Here is a 13603-nt window from a genome sequence, read left to right as displayed (position 1 = left end):
ACCCAGCGCTCACGTCGGTCATTTTAATCATCTGCCACTCACACTCAGCCAGAGGAGCGACTGGAGTTCGCCACTTCATTCCTCTGTCGTTGCACACATTTAAACCCCCGTTAAGGGCAGAAAGTTCAAGGCCAAGGTACTTCCCGAGGGGCAGAGAGCGCTCCTCAGTGCTAAAAGCATCTTCTGCACCACAGGAGAACTGGCTCTTTCAACTGACCATGTTCACCCCTGGCGCAGGATGATGAAGTGCAACCTTTGTCCGTTTTTCAAGCCAGATATGAGTGTACAGAAATTAAGAGACGCAATGAGGCCCTGCCAGCAGGAATGAGACAGGACCTGCTGCATGTAACAGTATGGGGTGTGGGGGCTCGGCACCCAGCACCGCCCCCCCCCCCCCCCGGCACAGGGTACGCTGGCAGAGAGAGTGGCCGGGGGCTGCGGCAGTGATCCTGGGCTGCGGGGGAAACCTCAGCCCCCACTGCAGCACTGTCCTTCCTCCACCCGCAACATGCGTGAGCTCTGCACAGCTTGGATGGGGGAAATTTTCCCTTCCCAGCATCGCATCAGTTAACAGCCCACAAGACACCAGCACATTTCTCCAGCAAAATTCAGGAGGGCAATGAGCAGCCCCACCATGTCCCCCCAGCACTGTCACAGCACCAGGTGCTCACCCTCAGCACTGGCTGGGACCCTCCCCACCAGCCACCGATGGGGTGCTGCATGCCCCCCCACTGCCCCCATTGCCCACCCACGCTCTCATGCACACGCAAAGGGTGACAGAGCCGGTGCCCAGTGCCAGGCCTTGACTGTGCCACAAGCACGGCCAAGCGCCACCAGCATGGCACTGTGCCGAGCCGCCCCAGCAGCTGTTGGAGCACTGGCCCAGGGGTAGAACATGCAGCAGGGAGCGATGAGCCCCATGGCGGGCACGTGCCCTACTGCCGCCAGCCCCGCGCCTGGGCTCTGGCGAGGGACTGTGATTCAGCTCTGAGCTCTGGTGTGGCACTGTTAAGCCCTTTCCTGAGTGTACCGTGCCCAGGAGACCAGGGCCTCACCAGCTCCTTCCAAAGCAGTGATTTATCGCAGTGAGGGAAACATAAAACACTTGCTGAAAAAAAAAAATACAGCCAGCAAACCCAAGAATTTTGGAAATTACTCATGCCTCCAGCGATCCCATCTTTCACAGCCCTGGCTGCTGCCTCCTTGGCTCCCTCAGCCCAAGAGGGGAGACAGATTATCTCAAATTATTTATTATGGAATTAGAGCATGATCCAAACCCTCCTTGAATCAATAAGAAAGCTCCGACTGACTCCACTGGGTTTAGGACCGAGCACCAGGAACAGACAGGGTATTTCTGCATCCATGGCTGTGACTCACCGAGAACTTTCCAATGTGGAGGGAGCAGCTCGGCCGCTGCGGCTTGCTTGCCCCCACCGTCAGAGGCATCGTTCCTGAGCTGGGGGAGCCCAATGCCCCCGAGGCCCCGCGGGACAATAGGGCAGGTGGTCCCCCCACCCCCCAGTACACAGGACACCAACTGCTGCCGCTAATTTTAAAAGTTAAGGCCCAGCGTGATTCCACCAGCCATTTTTTGCTGCGCAGGTACCAGCACCTGCCTCCGTTCGAGCTCACGCTTTCAGCACAGCCTGTTGTTGCTCATCGGAATCTCAGCCAGCAGCTGTGAGTGAGGATCGCCCCCCGAGTGGCCACCGCTGCCGAGGGGCAGCGGCTGCCGGGTCCCCCCGCCGGGCACTGATGCAGGCGTGAAGCCGCGGGGCGAAGCACCGAGGCCGGGCAGGTGGAACCTGCCCGTGGGGCAACCGTGGGGTGCAGGCCCCGGGGGAGGGGGAGACCAGCTGCGGTGGGGCAGTAGCAGCAGCAGCAGCAGCAGCAGCAGCAGCAGCAGCACACCTTGCCCCGCTCTGCTGCTCAGGGGAAGGGCTGGCACTGGCCGCGGGGCTCGGAGCGAAAAACACCTGGTGCGACGGGTCCCCCCGCGGCAGGGACACGGTGCGTGCAGAGACCCGAGGAGGGGCAGAGGCTGAGGGGCTTCGCTCGCCAAGCGCTCCGCGCTCCCACAGCCCCCGGGGCCGGGAGAGGGACCTGTGGCCTCTCAGCCCCGAGCTCCCCGGGCGCCGGCACAGGCACGGCGCCGCCGGGAGGCTGCCCGGGGGGGGGGTGCCCGGGGCGGGAGGGACGCCCGGGGGGGAGGATGCCCACCGACAGCGCTGGTGCCCGCGCTCCGGGGGTCCCCAGCACCCCGCGGCCCAGCTCTACCCGGACCCCGCACCCGGCGGGCACGTTTCGCGGTGCCCGGGGAAGGGGGGGGGGCGGCGGGGCAGACCGGCCGGGAGGGACGCTCCGCTCCAACGCGGGGCCCGGGTCTCCGGCTCCGGGGTGGGGGGCCGGGAAGCCCCTGCCCTCCCCCGAACTTTCGGGCAGGGCCCCCCCCACGGGGCCGGGGAGGGGAGGGGGGGCGGCCGGTACCTTCCAGGCAGCACGTCCTCCAGAGCCCCGAGTGGGTCATCACCTCCTCGTTCTTGCGGCTCGTGTCGTTGTCGCTCGTGGACTTAGTCCTGCACACGCCGCGCGAGTAGAGCCAGTAGTCGGTGCCCACGGCGATGGTCATCAGGCTGAAGGCTGCGAAGGCTCCCACCGTGGTGATGAGCATCTGGACGCCTCTGTCACACATCCTCATGCTGCTTCATCCTACGGCGGCGGCTCGCAGGGGAAGGGCCGGCGCCGCCGCCCGCCGCCGCGCTCCGCGCTCGGCGCCTCATGCCCCCGCGGCCCGCGGCGAGCCGGGCCCCCGCGGCGGCGCGGAGCGGGGCCGCCGAGCCCCCGGGCGCCCGGCCGGCATGGCCCCAGCGGCGGCGGGGCGCGGAGCGGCTCCGCCGTGCGCCCGCGGCGGGAGCGCGGCGCCTCTCCCGGCGCCTCCCCCGCGCCGCCCGGCCAAGGCATCGGCGGGGGGCGGCGGGGGCGGGGGGCAGCGGAGGGCGGGCCGCGGGGGGGCCGCGCCGCCGGGACACCGCCCCCCGCCCGGCCCGGCCCGGCCCGGCCCGGGGGCGGGATGGACGCGGGACCCACCTCGGGGTGCCGGCACCGGGAGTGCCCCCGGGGACCCCACCCCGCCAGACGCGCCCCCCCCCATACGCCGCGCTCCGCCCCGGCACCGCAGCCGCTGCCCCGCCACCGGGCGCCGAGCCGCGGCCGCCGGCGGGGGTCGGAGCCGCGCAGCGACACAGCCCCGGTGCGCCCGCAGACCCCGGGGCGGGGGGCATGCACCGGCCCGCACCGCCCGGAGGGGGCACGGCCCCCCCGCCAGCAGCGCTCTCCCCTGCCCGGTGCCGCGGGAGACCCCAACCCGCGTGGAGCCGGCAAACGGCCGTTGTACCTGGGGGGTGGTCCACGTCCCGCTCCTCGGCCGCCTGCCACCAGTGCGAACCCGCGCTCCCCGCGCCTCGCTGCGCCCGCCGCATCCCAGGCACTCGCCGGCGGCTGGGTGACCGTGACCCACGGCCGCACAAACCGGCCCTGAAACGCACCCGCCGCTGCCATAACGCGCCCTCGGGCCGCTGGTGAGGGGGTGGCTGCGATGCGCTGCGGCACCAGCGGCCCCCTCCTCACCGGTACCGCTCAGCTGTAAGTACCAGCCATCCCCCCCCCCCGAAACAGGAGTCATGGAGGTTACAAAAACCTCAGGCACTGAGAAATGAGCGAGTATGGAATTAAGCAGCCTCGTCACCCTCAGGTCACCCTCTGTGCAGGGGCATCGGGCAGGGCACGGGCACTGCAAGGCCGCAGTGCTCCTGCCCCCACAGTGTGCACTGCCCTGGCTGCCCAGCCACTGCCCACCCATGTGCTCCCAGCCCACCCATGTGCTCTTCGGCCACGGACTGATGTGCTCCTCAGCTGTGGACCACCGATGTGCTCCCTGGCCTCGCTGCCAGCCCTTTGCCCCTGCCACCTCTGCTCAGAGCCAGGGTGAAGGCAGGGGCACATCTGCCACGCTCTCCCGGGTGCACAGCACCAGATCCAGCTTTTCCAGCACCTCCTCCCAGAGAGCTGCCGGGCTCAGCACTGGCTGGTGACAGTGAGGATGGAGGCTCAGGAGTCATGGTCAGAAGCATCCACCTGAGCTGAACCACAGGACTTTTTTTTTCTGTGTATTTTTTGAGGAGAAGTTATAGTTGCCCAGTTTCTGTGACTGGTAGTGGCATCGGCACACGATGGTCACAGGACACCCCTTGGTGTCACAGGCTGGACACCAAGATGAGCCCTGCCGTGTGGCCACACCAGGACGCTGCTCCTGAGTGATCTGGTACCACCAAGGTAGCTCGGGGCAAGGTGCCGGGAGAGACCGTGCTCCTCCAGGACAGCTGCCTCAGCAGTGGCATTACACTCCCTCGTCCTGCCACCTCCGCCGCTCCCACCGCCTGTCAGCCGGCTCCCACCAAGCGTGGGGCACAGCCTGACATCAGCACCCCACCCGGCCCCCATCCTGCGCAGAGGCAGGCATCCTGGGGAGGAGGCAGCAAAGATATCTCACACCTACAGCGAAGGGGCTGCAAATTGCATTCTGAGTGGGGGATTTTGCAGCCTTAATTGTGTTATTTTAACATAGTGTGTGTAGGTGTGCGCAGAGTGCACATGTACCGTTTCCTAGGCTTTTAACAAAGTGAGCTCAAACAGAATCAAAGTCCATGTCGGATCATGCCGGGCCTTGCACAGGTTGGTGGCAGGGGCACCCCTCGCCAAGCCCTGCACCCCTCTTACCGCTCCTTGCATGGGGTAGCCGGTCCCAGGATTGGGCCCGGAGCTCTGGCCAGAGCAGCCACCCCAGGGGACATGCAGGGGGGTTGCCAAGATTTGCAGCTCACAGGAGTTTGCCATCCCGCTTTGCCGCTCAGGCTCTGGGAGGCAGCGTGCTCCGGCAGGCTCAGCCTGGCACCCTGCCCTGTGGGCCTGGGCTCCTCTGGCCCCAGCCCTGGTCACCCCTTGCTCCTCGCTGTCTTATCCACCATCGCCTACCTGCTCAGGGACCTGGACCCTTCTGAGTTGGGCAAAGTAAAAACAAATAACAAAATCCAGCCTATGCTGCAAAGATTGTACAATTTGTGAGAAAAAAAAAAAAAAAAAAAAAAAGCTGTCCTTGCAGGCAAAAATGTCCTAAACCAAGATCTGTTAGGCTTTGTCCTTCCAAATCCAGCGATGAAAGCTCTGCTGCATTTAAATTGGCAAAGTGACAGAAAGTAAGTAGTCAGAAATAATCCCTAGCTGGATTAGGTTTTTTCCTTGAAGGAAGAGAGGCTCTGATACAAGGCGAGTTTAGGTCATTAGCAATGCAGTGAGGTGCTGAGCTCCAGCCTTGCCTGGTCTTCATTTCCCTGCTCCCAGGGGCTGCAAGGGGATAAGGACTCCAGAGCCTTTGGCACATGTGTTCATCCTTCCCCACTCCCACGAGGGGATTATTTATATCTGCACATGCTTTGGAAATGCTGGCTGCAATCTACTGGCTTTACCAGGACTCCAGTGGTGAGGCTGGTGCCTGATGTGCTGCTGAGTTCGGGGACGTTCTCCCAGGTGTGACATGAGCCAGCAGTGCCGTACGTGCCACCAGCCCAAGTGCCTGTGGCACAAGCGGGCTCACTCGGTGCGAGCTTGTGCAGTTGCCTACTGGCTCTGCAGCTCCCTGCTGGCCTTCTGACAGTCTAGTAGCAATAAAAATAGCAGGGGAGAGAAACAGAAATCCATTCTTATTAAGGCTTTCTACTCTGGGAAGATGCAGAGCGGGGCAGGAGTGGCCATGCGTGGGCCAGCGAGCAGCAGGCAGCCTCCCGGGATGCCCAGGTGGATGCGCTCACAGCAGCGGCGCAGCGGCAGCCTGAAGCCCATGTTACTTTGCCCATGCTCCTGCTTTCGCACACACTGCCGTGCCCCACCGTTGCATCTGCTTTTTGTTTTCTTCTCTGTAGGGATACCCTGGGTAGACAAAACTAGTCCAGGAGAGGGAAAGGGATGACACAGGACAGCAAACGTCATGCAGGTGCCACGGGGTGCCCCCAGCTGCTCCGTGCAGTTCAGCAGCTCCCCATCCCAGCAGCCCTGCTGGGGACATCCCAATCCCAGGCTGCTGGAGGGAAGCCGAGGGAATCCCTTCCCCAAGGTCATACAAAGACCAGGCTTTACATGGCGCCTGCCTGCATGGGATGGGTGGGAATGGAGGAAGCTCACCAAAGGGATTCTGCGAGGCCGTGGTACCACAGAAGTAATAAAAGAACAAACAGCAGTAGATTAAAAGATATTTTGTAGTCTCAATCCAGCCGGACCGTGCTGAGCCACCATAAAAGGTTTGCTGCTGCTCCGACCCATGGCAATTTAATTGTTTTGATTTAAATTCTTTGAAGAGGAAGTGGATAACGAATAATGAGGCAAACAGGATTGTAATGCAAATGAAAGAGATGAAAGATGGCTTCAGGGAGACGGCTCTTGAAGGTCAGAGCCTAATGCAAAGCTGCTTCTGGTCACTCATTCAAACATTAATGAGGCTGTGTTCCTCCTGGTGCCTTTGATGGATGGAGGGATGGCTTGGGAGGCAAATGCTGTGCTGATGCCTGGCCTCCACTCTCCTCACTCCAAGCGGGTCACCCGCTTGCAGCAGTGGGGAGGATTCTGCCTGGCGTGTCGTAGGCACTTGGGTCTCTGCTGCCTGTGTTACACTGGGTAAGCAGACCTCTTAATCCTGTTTTTCCAGATACTCGGATGGAGGCTCTAACTTCAGAATTAATTAACTTCACTATCAAAAGCTGAGTCATTTGTCACAATGGTTTTGTCATTAGCTCCCATAATTAAGGAAGGTGTCACAAAACCAAATGTTTCACTTACACAAGCCAGGATAACTGACACTCAGAAGCATTTCTGACATGCTGGGGATGGGCACAGCAGCGAATCGGGGAGGGGCTTGACCAGCCACCCCAAAACCCTGTGCTGGGGCCATGGGACACCTTCCTGGCACGGCCCAGCAGATCGCCCCGTCCCCTGGGACAGAGGAGGACATCTTCTTGCTGAGGGCTTAGCTGAAGTCCCCAAGGGGAGAAGGAAATGCCCTTCCTAACATGCTCACCAGCTCTCACAAGGGCACTTCCAAAGAAAACAAATTCCCTCGATGGAGAAAGGCGGGTGTACACTGTGCAGCTCCCTGTGCAAGCGGGCAGAACACTGCTGGATGGTGCACTTGGCCAGGGGACCCTCCCACAGCCTCAGGAGCACCTGCAGACGCTGGGGGATCTGCCGAGCCCCAACCCTCAGTCTGCTCCCGCTCCTCCACCCTTGCTGCTGCGGGCAGGGATGGGCAAGGTGCTGCTGAGGGTCTGCCTGGTGCCCGGCCCCCCCGGCGCCAGCCAGCTCGCCCCCACCACCCCGCCTGCCCTACAGGGACTAGGAACCAGTGCTCAAGGCATGGTGGGAAGAGCATCTGCAGTAGCATTAATTAACTTAAATAGTGATTAACTGAAGATACAGCTTACACCTCCCCACTCCCTCCCCAGTGGTCTGTATGTCTCTAAGCACAGCCACAGCTGCGGGTCTCTAGTCCGGGACCTGCACTCAGGCAGGCTCCACCTGCTAATACTCTCCAGCCATACAGATACACATCTTTTTTACAGAAAAGCAGCAACATCTCAGTGTTTCTGCTGTCAAGGGGCTTGGCAGGGCCCAGCTGGGTGACCACACCAGCAGCCAACAGCCAGACCCAGCTGCTGACTGCCGGGGGTCCCACCGCACGCCCAGCCCACCGGCTCTCCCCCTGCGCGCCACCGGCGTCTCGCAGGCAAAGGAAGTCAAGCTCTCAGGATTTCTTTAAAATTATATTTTTTATTTTTTCATACATGCAGCAAATAGAATAAAGAGTATATGCCCATCTAAAAGGAGGTCTTTATGAGAATCTTTTGACAACACACAGCAGGTAGTCTAGGATGTAGAAAAGTCATCAAATACTTGCAGGTGAAATCAAATTCACAAACACAAACTGTTCAACAATAAACATTTTCTTTTTTTTTTTTTTCTTAATTGCCACTTTGAACGTAATCAGAAATAAACAGCTTGGATGACACTTCCATGCATGGAGCAAGATGCTTGTTGCTTCTGCTGCTGTTGCAGGCTCAGTGGCTCACCTGCTTCTGCAAAAGCAAAGAAGCTGCAGCACTTGTTAGTATGAGTTAGTTCCACCCTCCAGATGTAAGCCCTACGTCTTGAACAGCTAGATCCTCACACTCTGCAATAGAAACCACCCTAGTTCTTCATTTGGATTAGAGCTTCTGGGATTCACCATCAACAGAACAGATCTACTGCCCAGAGCGCTCATTCATCTTGCCGGCTTTGCGACTATCTATATGGTTGGCCACTATGCAAACTTGCATTTCTTTATTAAATGGATTAATGGATCAGTAACTCCTTTAGTGATGCTCTCTTATCAAGAGAAGCTGCTCAGATGTCCAGCCAGGGGAGACAAGAGCAGCACAGCAGATCCCCCCAGCCATGTGCATGTGGCATGGCCCCAGGGCAGCCCCTGGCACATGCTGGCTGGGGAGCAGCAGCGGCGACAGCCCCAGCACAGGCTCGCCCCGAGCGGCTTGCGACGCCTGGGTCGGCACCGGCTGTGACCCACACATCCATGTGCAGCTGCCGGGCAGCGGAGCTGGAGCAGATCAGAGCTCCCAACACACCTCGCCTGCCCAGAGCCCCACAGCCCTCAGCAGAGCCCTGCGGGCTGCCCGTGCCAAGCATCTCCCAGGCTGAGCCCAGCAGCCAGCCCAGCTCTGCCCCTGACCTCGGGTGGGTCTCTGCTCAGGCTTTCCTCCGCCCCCTTCGCTCCTCCGCGTCCCCGTGGGCCACACAAGCTCTCCGGCAGTGCTCCGCTGCTGCAGGTGCCCGACAGCCTCCCCACCGCCCCCCAGCTCAAGCCGGGCTGTGCTTTAGACCAGGAACATGGACAAATGGCCACAGTCCTCCCTCCTTAGCTTTGGCACAAAGTCCAAGTGTCTTGGACTAGGGCAGGTCCAGGGAGCTCCGGCATGTGCAGCCCAGCAGCCCCACAGACAGGAACGGGATTCTGCTCCCACACCGAGGGATCCTGGCGTATGTCTGAATGCAAGTGCTGGCAATGCCGGTGTGTAAATGTCAAGCGGTTATTTCTTCGCCTCCAGGAGCCTCAGGCCTCCACCCCATGTGCTCATCACCCCGCGGTCTGGTCCCCTCTGCAGAGCCCGTGCTGCCTGTCAGCCCCCGACCAGCAGCGCAGGGGCCAACACAGCCCCGGGGCTGGGGGGCTGCCCTGATCCATCCCACCCTCGGGGGAACCACCTGGGCAGCCTGAACCCCACTTACCTGCAGTGCTCAGGTGTAATCCAGCCCAGGAGAGTCAGGACTTACCGTCCTTCGCAGGTGGAGTGACTGCATGTCTTGCCTCCTCCATTTCCCCCACTAGGGGAGATGGAAAGTTCTGGGTCCCACTCTGACCCTGCTGCCAGTCCTGCAGCCAGGCTGCTCAGCGTGAGGGACACCAGCCTTGCAGCCAACCTCCCCCCCAGCATGCAGTGAGCAGTCGGTGCCCCCTGCAAGCCTTCTCTGCAGCTGCAGGCTGAGATGTCTCCTCTGTCCTACCCTGTGAGCATCCTTCTCCTTCTCACCCACTGCTCTCCTTGCCTTCTTGCCCCCCAGCATGGCACTGCTGCACACGGCGGCGGGCACTGCATGCTGGCAGCGCTCAGGTCTCATTCTGCTGGGCTTCGTCCATGCACCGACCATGCAGGGACTGCCTGACGGGACTCCGCTGAAGCCTCTCAGCTCTAAGCATCTTCCTCAAGCACTGCTTTCCCCATCCAATAGGGAAGATTAAGTCATTAGATTACAGCAGTGAGTCAACCACTGCCACTCTGCCCTTCCTTGGAAGAATTTGTACAAACCCCAGCATCTGTGCAGGGCCGAGCAGATCCCATCACATGTTTCTCCACAGAAGAAACGGGTCATGCGGAAATAAACCTTGAAATAAGAGTTTGGCAATAGCAGAATGGACAATGTCAGAAATACTCCAGATAGGAATTCTGTAGGCAGGACCTAGCCTTTGCTGAGCTCTCCCTGGAGCACAGATCCTAACCCTGCAGATCCCAAAGCTGCCCCTGAAGCTGCCCTGCAGCACAGCTGAGCATGGCCCCATCCAGGCTGCCTGGCTCGCCCCGCGGCTCAGCAATGCCTGCTCCATGCAGAAGTGTCACCCCAACACACACACACACACACACACACACAAGTCCCAGACAGAAATGACGTAAGTCCCCCCGCAGCAGCCCCTGCATGTGACCATGGCCCCGGGGTGCCCCTCGGCACGGGAGACCTTACAGCGGCATCCTGGACAGACCCCGGGAGCGGCTTCAGCGCTGAAGATACGGAAATTAAAAACATTCACCACTGAAGTAATACTAATTCTGCAGCAACAGGTTCGAAAGTTATGGCAACATACATGCTCTGAACATTAACTGTGGTCTGCAGAGGATGGCGAGACGTCTTCCGAAACGTGTGCTGGGGTTACGGGAGCCCTCACCAGACACTAGCCCATGCACGAGGCTTCGTCTGATGCAGAGTGTCTCGTAAACCCTCTTGGCAATCTGGCACAATTTGCAGTTTTTCTGGGTTTTGGTTTGTTCCCTCCAGCCCAGGTCAGTACCCAAGGCCAGGGGCTCACAGCTCACACCCCAGCAGGCGCAGGGCACTGCCTGCCTGCGCTTCAGTAGCGGGGCAAAGACACCTGGCTGGCGGCTCCCGGCAGGCGGGACGGCAGCTTTAGGTTCTTGCAGCCTTTTTTTCCTCAATGAATCAATAAAAGAAGAAAATAATTTCAAAAGGTAGAGTTTGGTGTTTACAAAAGATCTATAAACCAGAATTTCCCTTATAGGATTCTTTCTGATTCATAAAATTCCACCCCCATTTCCCCTATAGGCACAGAGTAACGTGTATTTACATTAGAACTGGTAGTGGTTCAGAAAACACACACATGGGTTGGGGGTTTTTTTGCAAAACAACTGAACTGGTGTGCAGTAAGAGGGATAACAGCCAGTGACTCGAAGGACGCTCACACCTGGGGCTCATCCTGCTGCGAACCCAACAGCAGCAGGAGTCACCACCCAGCCCCTGCTGGCCAGCTCCTGCCTGCCCCTGCCTGCTCCTGCCCCTGCCTCTGCCTTCCCCTGCCTGCCTCTGCTTGCCCCTGCCTTCCCCTGCCTGCTTCTACCCCTGCCTGCCTCTACTTGCCCCTGCCTGCTCCTGCCTGCTCCTACCCCTGCCTGCTCCTGCCTCTGCCTTCCCCTGCCTGCCTCTGCTTGCCCCTGCCTGCTCCTGCCTCTGCCTGCCCCTGCCTCTGCCTGCCCCTGCCTGCCTTTGCTTGCTCCTGCCTTCCCCTGCCTGCCTCTGCTTGCCCCTGCCTGCCTTTGCTTGCTCCTGCCTTCCCCTGCCTGCCTCTGCTTGCCCCTGCCTGCTCCTGCCTTCCCCTGCCTGCCTCTGCTTGCCCCTGCCTTCCCCTGCCTGCCTCTGCTCGCTCCTGCCTGCTCCCGCCTCTGCCTGCCCCTTATCCTTGCCTGCCCCTGCCTGCCCACCCGCCTGGCACTGCTGCTGCACGCCTGACACGGCTCTGCCTTACAAACAGCTGCTGGAATTGTCTCTTCTGATCCAGAATTTTTTAAATGATGCAGAAGGTCCTGGAGTGCTGAATAAAACCCCCAGGAATTTTGGCTGAAATCAGTTAAATCAAGATGCCTGTAAAATTCATGGGGTTTGAGCCTTTAAGAGAATAGCAGAGGGTGTAAAGTAGAAAAGTTACCTTTATAAATAGCCCTCAGTACAGCCCTTTTGCAGCGGGCATATTTTCAGTTGGTAAATTGTAAACCGAGAATATAAATGTGTTTTGTTTTGGTAGAATATTAATATCCTTTACAGAGCTGTTAAATTTCGACAGTGTCTGTGAAAAAACAGGAGAAAGATTTATGAGAGTGCTGACAGAGCGTATCAAAACTGCAAACTGTTCCAGATGTTAAAAAACAAAATCCCACCTTTCACTTAGAAAAAGATTTGCTCTGATTTACAAGAACTGGCATGGAATTCGTTTGGAGTCAATGCCTGAGTGTAGGAAAGGCCGTATGGCGAGGCGCGGGCTTGCGGGAGGCGAGGGAGGAGGACGGCTTCGGTGAGCCAGGCTGATGGTATATACAATGCATTTAAAAATATATGTCTATAAGCAGACTTTTCCACACTGATCAAATGTATCCATGTCTTGAACAAAAGGCTCCTCTAAGACAAGCTCACAGTCATCGCAAGCTTCAGCACAACGGTTTAAGATATCAACCATGCTTAGCATTCAACAGAAACGGTTTGTGAGTAGCTAGGGTCACCGGAATCTCAGCATCCGATTTCAAAAGTTACAAAGACTGTAGCAGTTTGGTCTATTTCTGTTTAAAAACTCTATGAGTCACCACCAACTATAGTTCCTAGAAGTGTTACTGACTGCTAACTCGGACCCCAAACATCCCCAGCTAGGGAAACCAAGCTAGCAAGTGACACAGACATAGAAAGGCCTCCTAAAACAAGCGGTCGGCGTGTTTTGCATGAGGGTATGTATGTCTGCACTGCTAATCCCGGAAGACTAGTGTCGGTATGTACAAGGCGATCGGAGTTTCGGGCTGCGAGGCGGAGGGCGGGCGGCCGCAGCGCCGCAGCTACACGTTAATGACAAACTCGGGGTTAGTGTAGGAGAATCCAGCAAACTCGTTCTGGTCCAAGTTCATGATGAAGAGTTTGTCCGTGGGCGTGAGCTCCACCGGCTGCCGGGTGAACTCTTTGTCGAAGTTGGAAGTGTCTCGTTTGTCTTTCTGTTAAATGGAAAGGACAGAGTTAAAGGCGGGAAGGGGGAGCGTGAGCGAGCGAGCGGTGGCAGCACCCAAGGGTGCTGTCCTTTGGCGTCGTGCCGGCACCCCCGACCTCTGCATGGTTTCTCAAGCTGCTGCCGACGAGGAACAGCCACCCAGGCAGGCAGTGCAGCCCCTGTACGACAGAAGCATCCCCCCTCGGCGGGTGAGAACAGAACAGTACCCGCTCAACGCGCTTGAAACACACAACCAGAAAGTAAAGGGACACAATGAGAACGTGGGGTGCTGGGGAGGGCCACGGCGCTCCCGGGCGAGCGTCCCTCCTCTCCTGGCCACTGCGAGAGAGAGCAACATTGCGGTTTCTCAGCATGCACAACCACCACTGCAAACGGAGGCTCACAATACACAGGAGGAAGGAGCCTGGAGGAAGCAACATGCCTCAAAATGGAAGCAAACATTCAACACCATTTCAAAACTTTCACGAAATGATCAGCTGTAAGAGCTCCTTTCGCGTTAAGCTTGACTTTTTAAAAATTTCTGCTATGATATGGTATTAACCAAAAGTGTTTTATTGATTTGAGGATGTGATTTGCTCCAGGGTTATATATAGAACATACAGTAGTTCAAAACCTTGAAGAATGAAAATTCCACATATGCAACCTTTCAGCATTTTGATTTCGTAAGAACAGCTTCAC

The 13603-nt window shown here is 58.5% G+C and overlaps 2 protein-coding genes across 2 annotated transcripts in view; both read right to left on the bottom strand.

The window, feature by feature from the left end:
- The window catches only part of CACNG3 (calcium voltage-gated channel auxiliary subunit gamma 3), a 32833-nt gene extending 29957 nt beyond the window's left edge, over positions 1–2876 (bottom strand). Inside the window, exon 1 of the mRNA XM_040591716.1 lies at positions 2488–2876. Coding sequence (XP_040447650.1) covers positions 2488–2698 — 211 coding nt within the window. The 5' untranslated portion in view covers positions 2699–2876. The remainder of the gene's footprint in view (positions 1–2487) is intronic.
- An 8743-nt stretch (positions 2877–11619) lies between these two features.
- The window catches only part of PRKCB (protein kinase C beta), a 129615-nt gene continuing 127631 nt past the window's right edge, over positions 11620–13603 (bottom strand). The window contains exon 17 of the mRNA XM_040591831.1: positions 11620–12911. Within this exon, the coding sequence (XP_040447765.1) occupies positions 12759–12911 (153 nt within the window). The 3' untranslated portion in view covers positions 11620–12758. The remainder of the gene's footprint in view (positions 12912–13603) is intronic.

Source organism: Falco naumanni, chromosome 4, assembly GCF_017639655.2.
Source record: "Falco naumanni isolate bFalNau1 chromosome 4, bFalNau1.pat, whole genome shotgun sequence".
In the NCBI taxonomy this organism is placed as follows: Eukaryota; Metazoa; Chordata; class Aves; order Falconiformes; family Falconidae; genus Falco; species Falco naumanni.
This window is presented reverse-complemented; position numbering and strand designations above follow the sequence as displayed.